The 24,788-nt window shown below is 43.3% G+C and overlaps 1 protein-coding gene across 1 annotated transcript in view; it reads right to left on the reverse strand.

Moving 5' to 3' along the window:
- Nucleotides 1-24,788, reverse strand: part of TRIO (trio Rho guanine nucleotide exchange factor) — a 2,940,676-nt gene that overhangs the window by 707,420 nt on the left and 2,208,468 nt on the right. Inside the window, 1 exon segment of the mRNA XM_069730426.1 lies at nucleotides 341-584. Coding sequence (XP_069586527.1) covers nucleotides 341-584 — 244 coding nt within the window.

Raw genomic sequence — 24,788 nt, forward strand, 5'->3', positions numbered from 1 at the left:
GCTGCATGATGATTGCTGTATCCGTTCTGACTAAGGTAATTGTTCAGATGAAGGGTGACATATAGCATATTTTTGTAAGAAGTCTTTTAACTAACAGCTCTCTGAGAACTAATGGTATCTTCAGCGCAAATATATATATATTGCAAATTGTGTTTTTGAACATTTAATATTGGACAATTAGGGTAGTTATGTTCGATTATTTGCTGCAGAAGGACCAGTAAGATTTTTTGTGCAGCGCCCTTAGTTGTTTTTAAATTTTATAATCTGAAAAAAGACTGCGGTACTCCATTGAAAACATTTGCATTTATGACACCAGTGAACTTTTTAACAAACTATTTACCTTTATGATTAAATATCCCTTCCATTTCCATGCTACTCCTTGAGTGAGCAATGCAGAGAGAACTGCAAGGAACTAAGCCTTCTGATGCTGGCGATTTGTCAGTTGTCCTTACTAGGCACCACTCCGATCTATCGTGTTGTCTCTCGAGAATTTCCACAGTCTGTCCCTGGCGCACTGTCAATTCATTAGTGTTGCATGCTGCAAAATCATGTATGACTACAGTGAATTCACAACCTCCTGAAAGCTGTAAATGAATACAGAAAACATATTAATTAAAAGGCACAATTTTTAAAAACGAACAAATTATGACAACGGGACTCATGATGCAACTAGCACTTTGCAGAGTTTCTCATTGGACACTGAATACATAAAGCATAGGGAACACAATGCAAACACCACAGACCAAACCAATAAAAATAACCAATGTTTAGTATTAAATGCTTAGAACAATAACCTCAGCCTTATAGTGCATGTATTTGGGTCAATTCTCAGGGGTTCCATTTTACTAGTAACTCGAGGTTGTCCAAAATTGACATGGTGCCAAACAAACCCCAGCAAAATCTATTCTCACAAAGTCAAATTGCTCTGGAAACACACCACAATTGTTAAATGGGTTCTCTCCACTACAACCATACATGTCAACACTAACTGCAGTTTAGGCACAACTTTCGAGCCCTGCATTGTGCCCAAAGTGCTGTAAATGTTGACATGTATGGTTGTTGTGGCAAGAACCCATTGTGGTGTGTATCCTGACTCACAACCTGGGCGCAATGTATTGGACATGTAGTGCAGCGGGGTTGGAGCAGTGTGACAGACAGGCAGTGATCACAGGAAAGTTCAAAAGCAAAGTCTCTTTAATGTTCAGTGTATTCACAAAACGGAAAACAAATGGTAGCCTCCGGATTGCAGCCGGGAAACAAGACAGTCCATATCCGAGACCTGTTTCCATGGGTGACTGCACCACCGTGTATGCTGAGGGGTGCCAGGCTTTTTGGCTCTGCTTGGCTCCGTGTGCTTCACACAGTCTGAGCCTTGCAGAGCACCTGCTCTGCAGTTTGCAAACCAAGACCGACACCCCCAACCCTTTGCTGCAGGGTTTTTACAATGAACCAGTGGCCATAGGCCACTTGAAAGACTTGGCCGGGAGGAAGCGGACAGCCCCACTACCATCCTGTAGTCCGCTCCAAAAATAAAAGCCCATGACTGGTTTTCTTAAATCTTTCTTGGACAAATTGTCTAAGACCAACACTTACTTTTATTTTGCACTGCAATCACAGCTATGCCTGTGACTGCAATGTAATCCTGCGGCCTCAATATGCTTCTGTGCGCATCCTGGGGGAAACATAGCGACTCTCGCAAATAACACTGGTCACTGCCTCACATGCACTAAAACAGTGTATTTGTAATTCTGACACAGCAACATCCCAGATGGACTTACTTTCAACACAACTGAGCGGGTTCTTTAACACCTGGTTTTGTCCCAATGTTTTGGGGAGCCTTACCCAGTGACTGTGGAACCAAGGAGGCGGAGGCGAAAGTGGGATTGCAGCCGGGAAACAAGACAGTCCATATCCGAGACCTGTTTCCATGGGTGACTGCACCACAGTGTATGCTGAGGGGGGCCAGGCTTTTTGGCTCTGCTTGGCTCCGTGTGCTTCACACAGTCTGAGCCTTGCAGAGCCACCTGCTCTGCAGTTTGCAAACCAAGACTGACACCCCCAACCCTTTGCTGCAGGGTTTTTACAATGAACCAGTGGCCATAGGCCACTTGTAAGACCTGGCCGGGAGGAAGCGGACAGCCCCACTACCATCCTGTAGTCCGCTCCAAAAATAAAAGCCCATGACTGGTTTTCTTAAATCTTTCTTGGACAAATTGTCTAAGACCAACACTTACTTTTATTTTGCACTGCAATCACAGCTATGCCTGTGACTGCAATGTAATCCTGCGGCCTCAATATGCTTCTGTGCGCATCCTGGGGGAAACATAGCGACTCTCGCAAATAACACTGGTCACTGCCTCACATGCACTAAAACAGTGTATTTGTAATTCTGACACAGCAACATCCCAGATGGGCTTACTTTCAACACAACTGAGCGGGTTCTTTAACACCTGGTTTTGTCCCAATGTTTTGGGGAGCCTTACCCAGTGACTGTGGAACCAAGGAGGCGGAGGCGAAAGTGGGTACATCCGCTTCTGAGGCGAGTCTTCAATTCTTGCATAACTGGTCGGCGGCTGCGCAGTAATAACTTGGACCTCCCATCCCCACTTCAGCTACCAGGGTCTATCATGGAAGCAGTGCCTTACGTGATGGTCGCTGATGAGGCCTTTCAATTGAACCGCAACATCATGAAGCCCTATGCACGTAGAGCCCTGGACCACCGGCACAGAATAGTTAATTTTTGCCTATCCCACGCACGACGATTGGTGAAGTGTGCGTTAGGCATTCTCTGTGCCAAATGGAGGGTCCTGCAGTCAGCCATTCAACTTAGTGAAAGAAATGTGAATGTGGTTATTAACCCCTTTACCCCCAAGGGTGGTTTGCACGTTAATGACCGGGCCAATTTTTACAATTCTGACCACTGTCCCTTTATGAGGTTATAACTCTGGAACGCTTCAACGGATCCCAGTGATTCTGACATTGTTTTCTCGTGACATATTGTACTTCATGATAGTGGTAAAAATTCTTTGATAGTACCTGCATTTATTTGTGAAAAAAACCGAAATTTGGCGAAAATTATGAAAATTTCGCAATTTTCCAACTTTGAATTTTTATGCAATTAAATCACAAAGATATGTCACACAAAATACTTAATAAGAAATATTTCCCACATGTCTACTTTACATCAGCACAATTTTGGAACCAAAATTTTTTTTTGTTAGGGAGTTATAAGGGTTAAAAGTTGACCAGCAATTTCTCATTTTTACAACACCATTTGTTTTAGGGACCACATCTCATTTGAAGTCATTTTGAGGGGTCTATATGATAGAAAATACCCAAGTGTGACACCATTCTAAAAACTGCACCCCTCATGGTGCTCAAAACCATATTCAAGAAGTTTATTAACCCTTCTGGTGCTTCACAGGAATTTTTGGAATGTTTAAATAAGAATGAACATTTAACTTTTTTTTCACAAAAAATTTACTTCAGCTCCAATTTGTTTTATTTTACCAAGGGTAACAGGAGAAAATGGACCCCAAAAGTTGTTGTACAATTTGTCCTGAGTACACCGATACCCCATATGTGGGGGTAAACCATTGTTTGGGCGCATGACAGAGCTCGGATGCAAAGGAGCGCCATTTGACTTTTCAATGCAAAATTGACTGGAATCGAGATGGGACACCATGTTGCGTTTGGAGAGCCCCTGATGTGCCTAAACATTGAAACCCCCCACAAGTGACACCATTTTGGAAAGTAGACCCCCTAAGGAACTTATCTAGAGGTGTGGTGAGCACTTTGACCCACCAAGTGCTTCACAGAAGTTTATAATGCAGAACCGTAAAAATAAAAAATCTTTTTTTTTCACAAAAATTATCTTTTTGCCCCCAATGTTTTATTTTCCCAAGGGTAAGAGAAGAAATTGGACAACAAAAGTTGTTGTACAATTTGTCCTGAGTATGATGATACCCCATATGTGGGGGTAAACCACTGTTTGGGCGCATGGGAGAGCTCGGAAGGAAAGGAGCGCCGTTTGACTTTTCAATGCAAAATTGACAGGAATTGAGATGGGACGCCATGTTGCGTTTAGAGAGCCACTGATGTGCCTAAACATTGAAACCCCCCACAAGTGACACCATTTTGGAAAGTAGACTCCCTAAGGAACTTATCTAGAGGTGTGGTGAGCACTTTGACCCACCAAGTGCTTTCCAGAAGTTTATAATGCAGAACCGTAAAAATAAAACAAAAATTTTTTCCCACAAAAATTATTTTTTTAGCCCCCAGTTTTGTATTTTCCCGAGGATAACAGGAGAAATTGGACCCCAAAATTTGTTGCCCAATTTGTCCTGAGTGCGATTATACACAATATGAGGGGGGGAACCACTGTTTGGGCGCATGGGAGGTCTCAGAAGGGAAGGAGCGCCATTTGGAATGCAGACTTAGCTGGAATGGTCTGCAGGTGTCACATTGCGTTTGCAGATCCCCTAATGTACCTAAACAGTAGAAACCCCCCACAAGTGACACCATTTTGGAAACTAGACACCCTAAGGAACTCATCTAGATGTGTTGTTAGAGCTTTGAACCCCCAAGTGTTTCACTACAATTTGTAACGCAGAGCCGTGAAAATAAGAAAAAAAACTTTCCCCCAAAAATTATTTTTTAGCCCCCAGTTTTGTATTTTCCCAAGGGTAAGAGGATAAATTCGACCCCAAAAGTTGTTGTCCAATTTGTCCTGAGTACGCTGATACCCCATATGTGGGGGGAACCGCCGTTTGGGCGCATGGGAGGGCTCGGAAGGGAAGGAGTGCCATTTGGAATGCAGACTTAGATGGAATAGTCTGCAGGCGTCACATTGCGTTTGCAGAGCCCCTAATGTACCTAAACAGTAGAAACCCCCCACAAGTGACCCCATATTGGAAACTAGACATCCTAAGGAACTCCTCTAGATGTGTTGTTAGAACTTTCAACCCCCAAGTGTTTCACTACAGTTTATAACGCAGAGCCGTGAAAATAAAAAATCTTTTTTTTTCCCACAAAAATTATTTTTTAGCCCTCAGTTTTGTATTTTCCCAAAGGTAACAGGAGAAATTGGACCCCAAAAGTTGTTGTCCTATTTGTCCTGAGTATGCTGATACCCGATATGTTGGGGTAAACCCCTGTTTGGGCACACGGGAGAGCTCGGAAGGGAAGGAGCACTGATTTACTTTTTCAATGCAGAATTGGCTGGAATTGAGATCGGACGCCATGTCGTGTTCGGAGAGCCCCTGATGTGCCTAAACAGTGGAAACCCCCCAATTATAGCTGAAACCCTAATCCAAACACACCCCTAACCCTAATTCCAACAGTAACCCTAACCACACCTCTAACCCTGACACACCCCTAACCCTAATCCCAACCCTATTCCCTACTGTAAATGTAATCTAAACCCTAACCCTAACTTTAGCCCCAACCCTAACTGTAGCCCCAACCCTAACCCTAGCCCTAGCCCAAACCCCAGCCCTAACCCTAGCCCTAACCCTAGCCCTAACGGAAAAATGGAAATAAATACATTTTTTTAAATTTTACCCTAACTAAGGGGGTGATGAAGGGGGGTTTGATTTACTTTTATAGCGAGTTTTTTAGCGGATTTTTATGATTGGCAGCCGTCACACACTGAAAGACGCTTTTTATTGCAAAAAATATTTTTTGCGTTACCACATTTTGAGAGCTATAATTTTTCCATATTTTGGTCCACAGAGTCATGTGAGGTCTTGATTTTTGCGGGACGAGTTGACGTTTTTATTGGTAACATTTTCGGGCACATGACATTTTTTGATCGCTTTTTATTCCGATTTTTGTGAGGAAGAATGACCAAAAACCAGCTATTCATGAATTTCTTTTGGGTGAGGCGTTTATACCGTTCCGCGTTTGGTAAAATCGATAAAGCAGTTTTATTCTTCGGGTCAGTACGATTACAGCGTCACCTCATTTATATCATTTTTTTATGTTTTGGCACTTTTATACAATAAAAACTATTTTACAGAAAAAATAATTATTTTTGCATCGTTTTATTCTCAGGACTATAACTTTTTTATTTTTTTGCTGATGATGCTGTATCGTGGCTCGTTTTTTGCGGGACAAGATGACGTTTTCAGCGGTACCATGGTTATTTATATCTGTCTTTTTGATCGCGTGTTATTCCACTTTTTGTTCGGCGGTATGATAATAAAGCGTTGTTTTTTGCCTCTTTTTTTTTTTTTTTCTTACGGGGTTTACTGAAGGGGTTAACTAGTGGGCCAGTTTTATGGGTTGAGTCGTTACGGACGCGGCGATACTAAATATGTGTACTTTTATTGTTTTTTTTAATTTAGATGAAGAAATGTATTTATGGGAATAATATTTTTTTTTTCATTATTTAGAAATATTTTTTTATATTTTTTTTTTACACATTTGGAAAAAAAAATTTTTACTTTTTTATTTTGTCCCAGGGGGGGGACATCACAGATCAATGATCTGACAGTTTGCATAGTACTCTGTCAGATCACTGATCTGACTTACAAAGCTGCAGGCTTCACAGTGCCTGCTCTGAGCAGGCTCTGTGAAGCCACCTCCCTCCCTGCAGGATCCGGATCCGCAGCCATCTTGGATCTGGGGCTGGAGCAGGCAGGGAGGGAGGTAAGACCCTCGCAGCAACGCGATCACATCGCGTTGCTGCGGGGGGCTCAGGGAAGTCCGCAGGGAGCCCCCTCCCTGCGAGAAGCTTCCCTATACCGCCGGCACATCGCGATCATCTTTGATCGCGGTGTGCCAGGGGTTAATGTGCCGGGGGCGGTCCGTGACCGCTCCTGTAACATAGTGCCGGATGTCAGCTGCAATAAACAGCTGACACCCGGCCACGATCGGCGACGCTCCCCCCGTGAGCGCTGCCGATCGCATATGACGTACTATCCCGTCGGTGGTCATAGGGGCCCACCCCACCTCGACGGGATAGTACGTCTAATGTCAGAAAGGGGTTAAAGTGTGTGTGATACTTCACAACTTCACCAGAATACATGACTGTATAGCAAATGATGGTGATAACTGATGCTGATGGAAATAATGGCATGGCTACTACACATGTATATCATCCACGTTGTCAGCCCTCTTGGCTTAAAGTGCGGGATGTGTCTACAAATTTTTTTGTTTCACCAGAGGGATATATTCCATGTCAAGACATTGCAGTGTCTATGTTATGATTTTTTTTTTGTAAAATAATCTTCTGTTACTGTTTGAAGTGTGTGATGTTTTGGCCTAATAATGTTCACATTGTGAAATTAAACACATCCTCCATATATTTGTTAAAGCAGAAACCACACACATTGAATAAACTTTTTTTTTTTTTACTCAAGACAGGTTTGGTTCACACCAAAAAACCATAATGAAAGCATGTAGCATTTTTGGTCACTATTACAGGTCCAACAACAACTTAAAAAAAAAAAAAGTTTAGTCATGATGAGACTTTGTTTTACAAATAATTGTATGTACTGTAGGTGGAGGTGATGGCAGGAGGACAGCATGAGTGGTTTGGATAGTTTGCGGACTGTGGTGCACTAAAAGGTGTAGTGCTGGACGGAAGATATGTTTCTCCCAGCAGGATAAGTTTTGGCATGTTATTTCCCTAAGGTTGAGGACCTGCAGTGATGTCACGATCATGTGATCAGCCCATGTGATGGATACCTCACCTGTGGGTGTGGCTATAGACTATGTAATTGAGTTTCTTTTGTTTGGCACATGTTATTCTGGGGAGGGAACTAGGCTGGAAGGAGCCTGAACTGTCTTCTCTCCCACACATGTCACAAAGGTTGGTGACACAACTGTTAGCAGCCCTGGGAATGGCACCTGGCGGAGGCCGCTGACCTGGCAGCCGCTTAGTTAAGCCCGTCCCGTATAAGGGTGAGTCTGAGACCAGTGGTTCTCCAAGCTGGAGTATGTTTGGTTTTTCTCTTACTTTTTGTCACGGACTGTTTAAAGTGCCAATAAACCACTGAAGTTTGGACTGCAAGCCTGTGTGTTGCCTCATTACTGCGGCCCTGCCATTGCTCACCTGAGCTAATCCCTACAGGACCAACCAGATTGAGATCCTGAGAGGTGGATGAGGCTGGATTACGGACCAAGGAAGGGCCCTGTTATGGAACATGGTATTGGGCATTTGGGTAAAAAATTACATGATCATGTGGGTTGGCGTGGGCCATATTGTGTATATTTGTGTATATGTATAGGGGTTAGGGGTGTGTTAGGGTTGTGGTTAGGGTTGGGATTAAAGTTAGGTGTATGTTGGGGTTAGGATTGTGGTTAGGGTTGGAAATAGGGAAAGGGGTGTGCTGGGGTTCGGCTTGGAGTTAGAATTAGGGTTTTTCCACTGTTTAGGCACATCAGGGGTTCTCCAGACGCGACATGACGTCCGATTTCAATTCCAGCCAATTCTGCGTTGAAAAAGTTAAACGGTGCTCCTTCCCTTCTGAGCTCTGCCGTGCCCCCAAACAGTGGTTTACCCCAACATATGGGGTATCCGCATACTCAGGACAAATTGGACAACTTTTGGGGTCCAATTTCTCCTGTTACCCTTGGGAAAATAAAAATTTGTGAGTTAAAAAAACCTTTTTGTGGGAAAAAAAGATTTTTTATTTTCACTGCTCTGCGTTATAATCTTTAGTAAAACACTTGGGGGTTCAATGTTCTCACAACACATCTAGATAAGTTCCTTGGGGGGGTGTAGTTTCTAAAATAATGTCACTTGTGTTTTTTTTTATTGTTTAGGCACATCAGGGGCTCTGCAAAAGGAACATGACGCTCGCAGACCATTCCATCAAAGTCTGCATTCCAAAACCTCACTACTTCCCTTCCGAGCCCCGACGTGTGCCTAAACAGTAGTTTTCTCCCACATATGGGGAATCAGTGTACTCAGGATAAATTGGACAACTTTTAGGGTCCAATGTCGCCTGTTACCCTTGGAAAAATACAAAATTGGAGGCTAAAAATCACTTTTGTGATGGGCAGCACGGTGGCGCAGTGGATAGCACAGCAGCCTTGCAGCGCTGGAGTCCTGGGTTCTAATCCCACTCAGGACAACATCTGCAAAGAGTTTGTTTGCGTGTTTGCGTGGATTTCCTCCGGGCACTCCGGTTTCCTCCCACATTCCAAAGACATACTGATAGGGAATTTAGATTGTGAGCCCCAACAGGGACAGCGATGATAATGTGTGTAAATTGTAAAGCGCTGCAGAATATGTTAGCGCTATATAAAAATAAAGATTATAAAAAATAAAAATTATTATTTTGTGGCAAAAAATGATTTAGTATTTTCACGGCTCTAAGTTATAAACTTTAGTGAAACATTTGGGGGTTCAAAGTTCTCACAACACACCTAGATAAGTTGCTTGGGGGGTCTAGATTCCAATATGGGGTCACTTTTGGGGGGTTTCCACTGTTTAGGTACATCAGGGGCTTTGCAAACGCAATGTGACACCCATCAAAGTCTGCATTCCAAAATGGCGCTCCTTCCCTTCCGAGCTCTGCCATGCCCCAAACGGTGGTTCCCCCCACACATGGGGTATCGGCATACTGAGGACAAATTGGAAAACAACTTTGGGGTCCAATATCGCCTATTACTCTTAGAAAAATACAAAATAGTGGGCTAAAATATAATTTTTGGGGAAAAAAATTATTTTTTATTTTCACGGCTCTACATTATAAACGTCTGTGAAGCACTTGGGGGTTCAAAGTGCTCACCACTCATCGAGATAAGTTCCTTAGGGGATCTACTTTCCAAAATGGTGTCACTTGTGGGGGTTTCCACTGTTTAGGCATATCAGGGGCTCTCCAAATGCAACATAGCATCCTATCTCAATTCCAGCCAATTTTGCACTGAAAAGTCAAACGGCACTCCTTCCCTTCCAAGCTCTGCCATGCACCCAAACAGTGGTTTACCCCCACATATGGGGTATCGGCGTACTCAGGACAAATTGTACAACAACTTTTGGGATTCAATTTCTCCTATTACCCTTGGTAAAATAAAACAAATTGGATCTGAAGTTAATTTTGTGTGAAAAAAGTTAAATGTTCATTTTTTTTAAAACATTCCAAGAAATCCTGTGAAGCACCTGAAGGGTTAATAAACCTCTTGAATGTGGTTTTGAGCACCTTGAGGGGTGAATCTTTTAGATTGATGTCACTTTTGGGTATTTTCTATCGTATAGACCTCTTAAAGTGACTTCAAATTTATTGTGGTCCCTAAAAAAAAATGGTGTCGTAAAAATGAGAAATCGCTGGTCAACTTTTAACCCTCATAACTTCCTACCCAAAAAGTAGTTCCAAAATTGTGCTGATGTAAAGTAAACATGTGGAAAATGTTACTTATTATGTATTTTGTGTGACATATCTGTGTGATTTTAGGGCATTAAAATTCAAATTTGGAAAATTGCGAAATGTTCGCCAAATTTCTGTTTTTGTTTCCACAAATAAACGCAAGTCATATCAAAGAAATTATACCACTGTCATGAAGTACAATATGTCATGAGAAAACAATGTCAGAATCACCATGATCCGTTGAAGCGTTCCAGAGTTATAACCTCAAAGGGACAGTGGTCAGAATTGTAAAAATTGGCTTGTCATTAACATGCAAACCACCCTTGGAGGTAAAGGAGGTTAAGCTTGATTGATAACTCACTGTGTGTGAGGTCAGGCAAGGAAATCAGACAATAAGATACCTATCATAATTACTTCTTGTGAAAATCAAAAATGTGGGGCCAAATAAAATTAAAAAAAATAAGTTGAATTTTTCCTTTTTACAGCTCATAGTTAAAAAAATGTTGGCAAATAACTGTGGTGTCAAAATAAGCATTACATCCCAAGAGTAGTTTCTTGAGGTTGCAGCTTCCAATAAGGGTTTTTTTTTTTTTTTAGAGTATTCTACATTTTTGCAAATGCAACATGAAGTCCACAGACTATTCCAACGAAATCTGCACTCCAAAGGTGAAATGCATCTCATCTGATTCCTGCCCCAAAACTATAGTTTCTGACCACATGTGAGGTATTGCCTCTTTAGAAGAAAGTGAACAAATTGAGGGCTGCTTTTTCTCTATTATTTATTATGAAAACAAAAAATAAAAACAATTTTATTTTGGTGTTACTATTTAATCCCTTAGTGACTAAGCTAATTTTGAGTTTGTGACCTATCCACATTTTTCAACTATGACATTTTATGTGGAAAGATCTTCACATTTCCCAATATGTAGAAGGTTTTCTTTTTGTGACACATTTTACTTTATATAAGTGGTAAATTTCAGGTAAATTTATGAAAACATCTAAAATGTAATGAAAATTTTTTAAAATTAGCAATTCTCAAACTTTTTTTAACCTATAAACCAGCTGCAAAAAGGCCACACTCACACATTCAGTTTTTCTTTAGTTTACATCAGTATTTTTGCTAGCCAAAATCAGAAGTTGAACAATCAGAGGAAAAGTGTTACAGAAACACCTGCACCAGTTCTGCATGTTTAGCCAGCTCCTGGTTTTGGCTTATAAAACCTGATGCTAAATACTGACCAAATACTGAACGTTTGAACTTGCCATTAAGAGATAAAATAACATTTAGCATATATCTACTAATTTTCAGCATCTTTTGTAAATGATTTTTTTTTTCTGCTACGATGTTATGTGCAGAACAGTGGCTCAGTGGTTATCACTGGGATCCTGGGTTCAAATCCTACCAAAGACAACATCTGCTAGGAGTTTGTATGTTCTCCCCATGTTGGCGAGGGATTTCTCGGCTTCCTCTCACACTCCAAAAGACATACTGGTAGGGAATCTAGAGTGTGAGCCCCAATGGGGACAGTGCTGATAATGTCGTCTGTAAAGCACTGTGGAATTAGTAGTGCTATATACACACATGGTCAAAATAGTTGGTACCCCTCGTTTAATGACAGAAAAACCCACAATAGTCACAGAAATAACTTGAATCTGACAAAAGTAATAATAAATAAAAGATCTATGAAAATTGCTTTTCACCATGCTTATACAGAATAAAAAAAAATAAAACTCATGAAATAGGCCTGGACAGAAATGATGGTACCCTTGATAATAATGTGACAAAAGGGACATGTTAAATCAAGTTGTGTTCACTAACTAGCATCACAGGTGTCTACAATCTTGGAATCAGTGAGTGGACCTGTATATAGGGCTACAGATACTCACTGTGCTGTTTGGTGACATGGTGTGTATCACACTCAACATGGACCAGAGAAAGCGAAGGAAAGAGTTGTCTCAGGAGATTAGAAAGAAAATTATTGACAAGCATGTTAAAGGTAAAAGACCATCTCCAAGCAGCTTGATCTTCCTGTGACTACAGTTGCACATATTATTCAGAAATGTAAGATCCATGGGACTGTATCCAACCTCCATGAACGTGGCAGCAAGAGGAAAATTGATGACAAATCAAAGAGACGGATAATACGAATGAGCCCAGAAAAACTTCTAAACAGATTAAAGGTGAACTTCAAGCTCAAGGAAAATCAGTGTCAGATCGCACCATCCGTCATTGAATAAGCCGAATTGGACTTCATTGGAGAAGACCAATGAGGACACCATTGTTGAAAAAGAATCATAAAAAAGCCAGACTGTAATTTACCAAACTATATGTTGACAAGCCACAAAGATTCTTGGAGAATGTCCAAACCCTCCTTTCGAGCAAATAGCATGGGGGCTGCATGGGATTGCAACACCATCTCCCACTGTTTACTAAGCCCAGTCTAGTTAGGGTTTAGTCTTGGAATGTCCTGATAGTTCTCTCAGTAGTGGGCTTCTATTCCTTTTCCTCCCCCCTCCTTTGTTATGTAATAACTAATGGTACGTACCTTTTTTAGATTGGTTTCTTAGTCTTCAGGTGCCAGGCAGAAATGAGCGACAAGAGCCTGATTGGTGGACAGATTTTAGCGAGAAACAGAAGAGGCTTTTAAAGCCCTGTATTCCTGTCAGGGGACTCACAGTAGCCGGGATTTTGAAAAAAACAGCTGTACCTCGGTCCATAGATCATCTCCTCAGGCTTGTGGCAGAGCGTGCAGGGAGGAGTGGCTAAAGAATGTCCTGTTATTATCTTAAGCAGAGGATTTAACTACTGAAGTCCAGGATGTGGATATTGTGGCTGAGACCCAAGCTACAAGGCAGGAAGAAGAGGGATCTGAACTGGATGATAGAGAGTCTGTTAGAAGAGAGACCCAGAGAAGCAAGAAGCAGGGCAGGAGATATTCACCTCCGGGGATACAGAGAACCAAGAGGAACCATGGCCATCAGTCAGCTTCACCTGTTGGATCCTAGGCACAAGCGGGCTCAGTGGACGAACGAAGCAATGAGCTAGGGAGTCAGGGGCTGCGAGCCACGCCAGAGGCATCAACATCTACAGGTGAGAGCAATCCTCTTAGGACTGATCTAGCCCCAAGTAAGCAGATACCTGCAATGCAATCACTGTCAGGTACGCAGGCTTTATTTCAGAGTTTTGTGGATTTTTTTAATAATCCATGGAATCCTGTCAATTTGCCTGTCAACCCTTTAGTTACTGGGTCGTCTGGGACTGACAGGGTTAGGCTATGTGCACACGTTTCGGATTTTGCTGCAGATCCGCAGCGAATCTGCAGCTGCGGGTCCGCAGCAGCTTTCCATGCGTTTACAGTACAATGTAAACCTAAAGAAAAAGCAATCTGTAGTGCACATGCTGCAAAAAAAAACGCGAGGAAACGCAGCAGGTTACATTCCGCAGCATGTCAATTCTTTGTGCGGATTCCGCAGCCATTTAAACCTGCTCCACAATAGGAATACGCAGGTGTAAAACCGCAGGGGAATCTGCACAAAATCTGCATAAAAACTGGGGTAAATCCGTGGTAAATCTGCAGGTAAAACGCAGTGCCTTTTCTAAAATCCGCTGCGGAAAAATCCGCAGAGGTCCATTCTACGTGTGCACATACCCTTGACGTTTCTCAAGACAGTGGAGTGCTTTATGATGCTATGGTTCCAGAAACCACAGTTAATCCTCCAGCTGATGAGAGAGAAAGTTTATCTTGTTCAGAAGCTCACACTGCAGCTTGGGTTAATCCTTATGTCACTGAGAGGGAGGGGGTGATTAGAACTCAAAGTAGCTCTAATTTATCTAAACCTCAGATGTGTCTGAAGGAGTCTCTGACTTTTGATGTCTCTCCTTTTGGTTTGCATTTGTCAATAGCAGTGAAAGAAAAAATTTGGAGAGGCGATTATGTTGATTTATTTTCTTTGTTGCCTTTGGGCAGGGAATTAAAAAATAACGAGGATGAGAAAAAGAATGATCAGAAACGTAGTTGTTTCAGGTGATTTCACAGTTGGCTCCAAGCGTTCTGTATTTTTGCTGCTGTTTTGGGAGAAAATTCTGCTGGTAACTGCTTGGGTCTGTTCCAACATTTAGAGATAGTACTTGAAGCCTATAGGAACTTTGGAGGGTCTACTGTTGTGAATTCCGCTCTTGGGCTCCCTCCGGTGGTTGTAAGTGGCACTTTTGTGAGTTCTGCTCTTGGGCTCCCTCCGGTGGTTTTAAGTGGAATGGCTGCTCCTTGGATTTAGCAGTCAGCAGCTGCTTCCACTGAGTGTCTATTCTGCTCGGCTATTTAGCCTGGCTCTTTCCTTCAGCTTGTGCCACTTGTCAATGGTTCCTGGTTGGATTCACATCTCTTTGGATTTCCCTGTTATCCTGACCAGTTCAGCAAAGCTAAGTCCTTGCTTGCTCTTTTCTGTCCACAGGTTGTGGACTTATCCATTCTGTGCTTTCTATGTTTGTCCAGCTTGTCAGTATGAATTAATTCAGTTAAGCTGGAAGCACTGGGAAGCAGATTGACCCTCCACACCTTTAGTCAGGTGTGGAGATTTTTGTAAACTCTGTGTGGATATTTTGTAGTGTTTTATACTGACCGCACAGTATTCCATCCTGTCCTATCTATCTAGCTAGACTGGCCTCCTGTGCTCATCCTGGTTTCATTCTGTGTATGTCTTTTCCCTCTCTCACAGTCATTACTTGTGGGGGGCTATCTATCCTTTGGGGATTTTCTCTGAGGCTAGATAGTTTTCCTGTTTCTATCTTTAGGGGTAGTTAGTTCTCAGGCTGTGACGAGGTGCCTAGGGAGTGTCAGGAGCATCCCACGGCTACTTCTAGTGTTGTGTTAAGCTTAGGGACTGCGGTCAGTACAGGTACCACTTCCTTCAGAGCTCGTCCCATGTTGCTCCTAAACCACCAGATCATAACAGTCTACGTGGTGCACGTATGACAAAATATTTTGTCAGAAGATGGCAGTGTGTAACAACTCTGCTGGCATCACGGCATGGCCTATCATCTCTCACACTATCTTACCCACTGCTCCAGGTCATGCAAACAGGATCATGGGGTGCATTAAAAGAGGTCTGGATACACATGATGAGAGCATTATACTGCCTCTGTACAAATCCCTCGTTAGACCACACATGGAGTACTGTGTCCAGTTTTGGGCACCGGTGCTCAGTAAGGATATAATGGAACTAGAGAGAGTAGAAAGGAGGGCAACAAAATTAATAAAGGGGATGGGAGAACTACAATACCCAGATAGATTAGCGAAATTAGGATTATTTAGTCTAGAAAAAAGACGACTGAGGGGCGATCTAATAACCATGTATAAGTATATAAGAGGACAAAACAAATATCTAGCTGAGGATCTTTTTATACCAAGGAAGGTGACCGGCACAAGGGGGCATTCTTTGCGTCTGGAGGATAGAAGGTTTTTCCACCAACATAGAAGAGGATTCTTTACTGTTAGGGCGGTGAGAATCTGGAATTGCTTGCCTGAGGAGGTGGTGATGGCGAACTTAGTCGAGGGGTTCAAGAGAGGCCTGGATGTCTTCCTGGAGCAGAACAATATTGTATCATACAATTATTAGGTTCTGTAGAAGGACGTAGATCTGGGGATTTATTATGATGGAATATAGGCTGAACTGGATGGACAAATGTCTTTTTTTCGGCCTTACTAAATATGTTACTATGTTACTATGTTGTGGTTTCTGTTTGTTGCCAGCTCCATATTATGTGCCTCTGCTCTCTGTATGCTTCCTGGCTGTGTGCATAGGGGGGCGGTGCCAGAACTCTCTGGTTCTTATAGAATCAGAAACAGGTGTCTAATCTGTTCCTGACCAATTACCAGATGCCTCCAGTATTTAGGGCAGCTCCACCCTGTGGACTGGGCCTGTGCAATGTGTTAACTCAGTTTGCGGTTTGCTTGCTTCTGAGCTGCCAGGCCTTGCTCTGTGTCTTGCCTTCTCTGAAGGCTGTTCTCCTTGCTTTGCCTTGTATCTTGTTTATCTGCCCTCCAGGAAGCTGTATATCCTGGTCCCTGTGTCTTTGTTCTTATACTTTGTCTTGTTCCGTTACATTGTCTGAACTTTGTCCTATCTCTGTCTCCTTGTCTGTGGTTTCATTCCATGCAATGCCTCTCTGCTCTGCTCTTGGCTCCACACACTGTGACCTTGCTTTGCTTCTTACTCTTCAACCTGTGACTTTGCTCTGCACTCTGGGGCTTGCTCTGCTCGTCTCTGCACTCTGTGCCTTTGCTTTGCTCTTGGCTCTGCACTCTGTGCTTTAATTCTGCTCTTGTCTCTGCACTCAGTGCCTTCATTCTGCTCTTGTCTCTGCACTCTGTGGCTTTGCTTTGCTCTTGGCTCTGCACTCTGTGCCTTCACTCTGCTCTTGGCTCTGCGCTTTGTGGTTCTACCCTTGTCTCTCTGCGGCTTTGCCTCTGCTCCGCACTCCTGCGGTTCTGCTCCATTCTACTCTTCTCCGTTCTACTCTGCTCCGCTCCTGCTGATGCATAAATCTCTTGCTGCAGCTCCCCTCCGCATTCCTTGCGGTTCTGCTCTGCTTAGCTTCTGCAGAAATCTAACTGCAGCAACTCTCCGCATTCCTTGCGGTTCCGCTCTGCCTAGCTTCTGTTTCTGCTCATTATCTCCAGTGAAGCTACAAAACATGCTTCACTGGTTAGAAATTTATCCCGACAGGGTGACAGCGGACCTCATTCGTAAGGGCTTTGGGGATGGATTTTTTTGTACCTGAGTTTACGGGTTTCAGTTGTACCTTGGTTGATAACTTGCAGTCAGTTATTCTAAATTTAGAGGTGGTACGAGTCAAAATTGCAAAAGAAGTTTCTGAGGGCAGGGTGGAAGGTCCTTTTGTTGCCCCCCCCTTCAAGAATTTCAGACTATCACCTTTGGGTCTGGTACCCAAAAGGAAGCTGGTGGCTTCCGCCTTATTCACCCAGCAGATTATTCACTTAACCTCTTTCTGACCTTGAATGGGATAGTATGTCCAAAGTCAGATCCCCTGCTGTGATGTGGGCTCCAGCGGTGAGCCCGCATCAAAGCCGGGACATGTTCAAAACAGCTGACATGTGCCCGCAATAGCGACGGATGGAATTGCAATCCACCCGCCACTATTAACTAGTTAATTGCTGCTGTCAAACGTTGACAGTAGCATTTAACCGGCGCTTCTGGCCATTAGGCCGGAAATGAGCGCATTGCCAACCCCCGTCACATGATCAGGGGTCAGCGATGCGTCGGCATAGTAAACAGAGGACTCCTTGAGACCTCTATGGTTGCTGATGCTGGCTTGCTGTGAGCGCCACCCTGTGGATGGCGCTCATAGCAAGCCTGCAATTCAGCTACATAGTAGCGATCTGATGATCGCTCCCATGTAGCTGAGCCAGGGCCAGACTGGCTATCGGGCACTTCTGGCAAATGCCAGAAGAGCCGGTGGCAGTAGTGGGCAGCTCACCAGCACCGATTTCCCCCCCCCCCCAGCGCCGACTCACCCCCCTGCCAGCGCCGCCACATTCAACTATACTGGCGTCTATAATGCCGATACGGTTGCATGCAATGATGGAGGAGAGAGAGTCTGCTGTCGCTTCCTCTGCCATCATTCCCCGCTCTGCCTCTGACAATGCGGGTGCACGATGATGTCATATCATCACGCACCTGCTGTGTGTCAGGCGTGCAGACTGCAGCTGCTGAGACCGGAGCCGAGAGCAGTGCGGGGCATAAGGAGAGGTGAGAAGAGTGTTTTTTTTTAAATATATCAATGAGTGATAACTGGATTGTGGTGCTATTGGGGGGGGCTGTATTACATTCTAAGGGGGCTGTGCGGTATTCCATTCTATGGGGGGATTTATTACATTCTATTGGGGCTGGCTGCATTACATTCTATGGGGGCTGGCTGCATTACATTCTATGGGGGCTGTGCTGTATTACATCCTATGGGGCTGTGCTGCATTACATTCTATGGGGTCTGGCTGCATTACATTCTATGGGGGCTGACTGCATTACATTCTATGAGGGCTGTATTACATTCTATGGGGAGGGCTGTATTACATTCTATGGGGGAGGGCTGTATTGCATTCTATGGGGGCTGTATTACATTCTATGGGGGGGCTGTAGTACATTCTCTGGGGCTACATTATATTCTATGGGGGGCTGTATTATATTCTATGGGGAAATGGGCTGCATTACATTCTATGGGGGGCTGTATTACATTCTATGGGGTGCTTTATTATATTCTATGGAGGGGCTACATTATATTCTATGGGGGCTGCATAATGCTCTATGATGGGGCTACTATATATTATATATGCAGGGGCTGCATTATACTATATGAGGGGGCTGCATTATATTCTCTGGGGGGTTACATTATACTCAGGGGGCTACAATATATTCTGTGGGGTGGCTGCATCATACTCTGGGGTGGCATCATTATACTATATGTGGGCTGCATTATACTGTATCGATGACTATGGGGAATACATTATACTATATGAAGAACTATGGGGTGCATTATACTATGGGAAGTGAATTGTACTATACGGATGACAATGGCGGGGCATTATACTATATGGAGCACTATAAGGAATGTATTACACTATTTGGAGGACTGAGGAGTGTATTATATTATATGGAGTACTGTGGCAGTACATTATACTATATGGAGGACTGAGGAGTGTTTTATACTATATGGAGGAATTGCATTGTATTTTAACATATGGAGGACTATGAGGAGTGTATTATACTATATGGAGGACTGAGGAGTGTATTATACTATATGGAGGACTGAGGAGTGTATTAAACTATATGGAAGAATTGTAATGTATTTTAACATATGGAGGACTATGAGGAGTGTATTATACTATATGGATCACTGAGGAGTGTATTATACTATATGGAGGACTGAGGAGTGTATTATACTATATGGAGGATTGAGCAGAAGTGCTTCGCAGGGAGACCAGGCAAGGATGATGACAGTTGTAGTTAGCACCCGACGCCTGGGAATAGCGCTAACTCTACTGCGTTTCCCAGCCGCCAGAGCATTTAATTCTGGTATGTGTAATGATTTTTAGGGATGATGTCAACTGCATAATGTCAGCTGCTATCAATCCCTGGTGTAAGTAATACATACATGTCTATCAGACATCCCCACTACTAGCCCAGACCCGATCCAGCGACTCTAAAGAGCAGTGACGGTAGTAACAATACCGCTCTTCACAGTCGCCGAGCTCAGCGCAAGGCCCAGAATATCTGAAGAGCGGTGACGTTACTGATGTCACCGCTCTTCAGAGTCACCAGGTCTCGTGCTGCGCAGCGGAACCAAAAATGGCTGTAGGCAAAGTTTATGGAGCATCAGAATGAGGTTCCATAGCCTTTGGTCGTCTCAATCCCTTCATTATCTATGAGATCCAGTTATGTAGGTAAAGTAGCGGCTTTTCTTGGTACCGCAACTAAAAGCAATAAATAGGACTGAAATGTAAGCTGTGATTATCTATATATAATTGTCTAAGGGTTTTTCCGTCTGTCTGTCTGTCTGTCTGTCTGTCCTGGAAATCCCGCGTCTCTGATTGGTCGAGGCCGCCAGGCCTCGACCAATCAGCGACGGGCACAGTATCGACGTAGAAATCCCGCGTCTCTGATTCGATGACGATGATTCTGATGACGATGATGTCATAAAGGACGTAGAAATCCCACGTTTCTGATTCAGCGACGGGCACAGTATCGACGTAGATGTCATAATGGTTGCCATGGCGACGATGATGTCATAAATGTTGCCTCGACCAATCAGCGACGGGCACAGTCTGCCGCGAATTCTGGAATCATCATTGTCCATATACTACGGGGACATGCATATTCTAGAATACCCGATGCGTTAGAATCTGGTCACAATCTAGTAAGTTATATAGTTGTTACCCTCCCCTCACTTCTTGTAACCTACAAGTGTACAAAGATATTATACAGTCACCATGTGACAAGTGGGCCTGTGTAACTTCAAATGCCAGGGCTGAATTTTAGTCCCAGTCCGGCCCTGAGCTGAGTCGACCGAGTTGTGCCAGCTTCTAGCCTCTCATGGAGGCTATTGAAGCATGGCAAAAGTAAAAAAAAAAAAAAGTTTAAAAAAATGTGCAAAAAAATAAAATATATAAAAGTTTAAATCACCCCCCTTTTGCTCTATTCAAAATAAAACAATAAAAAAATCAAACCTACACATATTTGGTATCATCGCGTTCAGAATCGCCCGATCTATCAATACAAAAAAAAAGATTAACCTGATTGCTAAACAGCGTAGCAAGAAATAAATTTGAAACGCCAGAATTACGTTTTTTTTGTCGCCGTGACATTGCATTAAAATGCAATAACGGGCGATCAAAAGAACGTATCTGCACCAAAATGGTATCATTAAAAAGGTCAGCTTGGCTTGCAAAAAATAAGCCCTCAACCGACCCCAAATCACGAAAAATGGAGACGCTATCGGTATCGGAAAATTGCACAATTTTTTTTTTTTAGCAAAGTTTGGAATTTTTTTTCTCCACTTAAATGAAAGAGAACCTAGACATGTTTGGTGTCTATGACCTCGTAATGACCTGGAGAATTATAATGGCAGGTCAGTTTTAGCATTTAGTGAACCTAGTAAAAAAGCCAAACAAAAAACAAGTGCGGGTTTGCACTCTGGGCGCACTAATGGCCTCGCTACTCCTCCGATTCCCCCCTCTGCAAATCTCTTCACTGGCTCCCATTCCCTCAGCGTGTCCAGTTCAAATTACTAATACTAACCTACAAAGCCATCCATAATTTGTCTCCTCCATATACAGTACAGACCAAAAGAATAGACACACCTTCTCATTAAAAGATTTTTCTGTATTTTCATGACTATGAAAATTGTAAATTCACACTGAAGGCATCAAAACTATGAATTAACACATGTGGAATTATATACGTAACAAAAAAGTGTGAAACAACTGAAAATATGTCTTATATTCTAGGCTCTTCAAAGTAGCCACCTTTTGCTTTGATGACTGCTTTGCACACTCTTGGCATTCTCTTGATGAGCTTCAAGAGGTAGTCGCCGGGAATGGTGTTCCAACAATCTTGAAGGACTTCTCAGAGATGCTAAACAATTGTTGGCCCTTATGCCTTCACTCTGTGGTCCAGTTCACCCCAAACCATCTCAATTGGGTGACTGTGGAGGCCAGGTCATCTGGCGTACCAGCCCATCACTCTTCTTCTTGGTTAAATAGCCCTTACACAGCCTGGAGCTGTGTTTGGGGTCATTGTCCTGTTGAAAAATAAAGGATGGTCCAACTAAACGCAAACCGGATGGAATAGCATGCCGCTGCAAGATGCTGTGGTAGTCATGCTGGTTCAGTATGCCTTCCATTTTGAATAAATCCCCAACTGTGTCACCAGCAAAGCACCCCCACACTATTACACCTCCTCCATGCTTCACGGTGGGAACCAGGCATGTAGAGTCCATCCGTTCACCTTTTCTGCGTCGCACAAAGACACGGTGGTTGGAACCAAAGATCTCAAATTTGGACTCATCAGACCAAAGCACAGGTTTCCACTGGTCTAATGTCCATTCCTTTTGTTCTTTAGCCCAAACAAGTCTCTTCTGCTTGTTGCCTGTGATTTCCTAACAGCTACAGTGGGGCAAAAAAGTATTTAGTCAGTCAGCAATAGTGCAAGTTCCACCACTTAAAAAGATGAGAGGCGTCTGTAATTTACATCATAGGTAGACCTCAACTATGGGAGACAAACTGAGAAAAAAAATCCAGAAAATCACATTGTCTGTTTTTTTTAACAATTTATTTGCATATTATGGTGGAAAATAAGTATTTGGTCAGAAACAAACAATCAAGATTTCTGGCTCTCACAGACCTGTAACTTCTTCTTTAAGAGTCTCCTCTTTCCTCCACTCATTACCTGTAGTAATGGCACCTGTTTAAACTTGTTATCAGTATAAAAAGACACCTATGCACACCCTCAAACAGTCTGACTCCAAACTCCACTATGGGGAAGACCAAAGAGCTGTCAAAGGACACCAGAAACAAAATTGTAGCCCTGCACCAGGCTGGGAAGACTGAATCTGCAATAGCCAACCAGCTTGGAGTGAAGAAATCAACAGTGGGAGCAATAATTAGAAAATGGAAGACATACAAGACCACTGATAATCTCCCTTGATCTGGGGCCCCACGCAAAATCCCACCCCGTGGGGTCAGAATAATCACAAGAACGGTGAGCAAAAATCCCAGAACCACGCGGGGGGACCTAGTGAATGAACTGCAGAGAGCTGGGACCAATGTAACAAGGCCTACCATAAGTAACACACTATGCCACCATGGACTCAGATCCTGCAGTGCCAGACTTGTCCCACTGCTTAAGCCAGTACATGTCCGGGCCAGTCTGAAGTTTGCTAGAGAGCATTTGGATGATCCAGAGGAGTTTTGGGAGAATGTCCTATGGTCTGATGAAACCAAACTGGAACTGTTTGGTAGAAACACAACTTGTTGTGTTTGGAGGAAAAAGAATACTGAGTTGCATCCATCAAACACCATACCTACTGTAAAGCATGGTGGTGGAAACATCATGCTTTGGGGCTGTTTCTCTGCAAAGGGGCCAGGACGACTGATCTGGGTACATGAAAGAATGAATGGGGCCATGTATCGTGAGATTTTGAGTGCAAACCTCCTTCCATCAGCAAGGGCATTGAAGATGAAACGTGGCTGGGTCTTTCAACATGACAATGATCCAAAGCACACCGCCAGGGCAACGAAGGAGTGGCTTCGTAAGAAGCATTTCAAGGTCCTGGAGTGGACTAGCCAGTCTCCAGATCTCAACCCTATAGAAAACCTTTGGAGGGAGTTGAAAGTCCGTGTTGCCAAGCGAAAAGCCAAAAACATCACTGCTCTAGAGGAGATCTGCATGGAGGAATGGGCCAACATACAAACAACAGTGTGTGGCAACCTTGTGAAGACTTACAGAAAACGTTTGACCTCTGTCATTGCCAACAAAGGATATATTACAAAGTATTGAGATGAAATTTTGTTTCTGACCAAATACTTATTTTCCACCATAATATGCAAATAAAATGTTAAAAAAACAGACAATGTGATTTTCTGGATTTTTTTTTCTCAGTTTGTCTCCCATAGTTGAGGTCTACCTATGATGTAAATTACAGACGCCTCTCATCTTTTTAAGTGGTGGAACTTGCACTATTGCTGACTGACTAAATACTTTTTTGCCCCACTGTATTTTACCATGAAGGCCTGCTGCACAAAGTCTCCTCTTAACAGTTGTTGTAGAGATGTGTCTGCTGCTAGAACTCTGTGCGGCATTGACCTGGTCTCTAATCTGAGCTGCTGTTAACCTGCAATTTCTGAGGCTGCTGACTTGGATAAACTTATCCTCAGAAGCAGAAGTGACTCTTAGTCTTCCTTTCCTGGGGCTGTCCTCATGTGAGCCAGTTTCTTTGTAGCGCTTGATGGATTTGCAACTACACTTGGGGACACTTTCAAAGTTTTCCCAATTTTTCTGACTGACTGGCCTTCATTTCTTAAAGTAATGATGGCCACTCGTTTTTCTTTACTTAGCTGCTTTTATCTTGCCATAATACAAATTCTAACAGTCTATTCAGTAGGACTATCAGCTGTGTATCCACAAGACTTCTGCACAACACAACTGATGGTCCCAACCCCATTTATCAGGCAACAAATCCCACTTATTAAACCTGACAGGGCACACCTGGGAAGTGAAAACCATTTCCAGTGACTACCTCTTGAAGCTCATCAAGAGAATGCCAAGAGTGCGCAAATCAGTCATCAAAGCAAAAGGTGGCTACTTTGAAGAATCTAGAATATAAGGCATATTTTCAGTTGTTTCACACTTTTTTGTTAAGTATATTATTCCACGTGTTAATTCATAGTTTTGATGCCTTCAGTGTGAATGTACAATCTTCATAGTCATGAAAATACAGAAAAATCTTTAAATGAGAAGGGGTGTCCAAACTTTTGGTCTGTACTGTATACATTGCATAGGAGACAGTGGGCCTGGTGCATACATCACATAGAAGACAGTGAGGTTGATGCATACAGGGTCGGACTGGCCCACCAGACAACTGGAGGATTCTCCGGTGGGCCCAGGCATTGACACCTGCTGGCATACAGGACAGCAGCTGCCTAGGGCCCCCACTGCTCCAGGGGCTCCCAGACAGTGGTATGTCACCAATAGCGGCACACCCAGCAGCTATGGGGCCCCTGAGTCAGGGTGGCCAGCACCGTGTCAGCTGAGCAGCAGCTGGAAACTGGAGCCTGTCCCCGCTGCTAAAGAGAAATGAATATTCACGCTTCCCCATGCCCCCATGAGTATGGAGAGGAGTGAGTATTCATTTCACATAGCGGGCAGGCTGAGGCGAACACTGCACACATGTAAATC

Source organism: Ranitomeya imitator, chromosome 6 (genome assembly GCF_032444005.1).
Source record: "Ranitomeya imitator isolate aRanImi1 chromosome 6, aRanImi1.pri, whole genome shotgun sequence".
Classification (NCBI taxonomy): domain Eukaryota; kingdom Metazoa; phylum Chordata; class Amphibia; order Anura; family Dendrobatidae; genus Ranitomeya; species Ranitomeya imitator.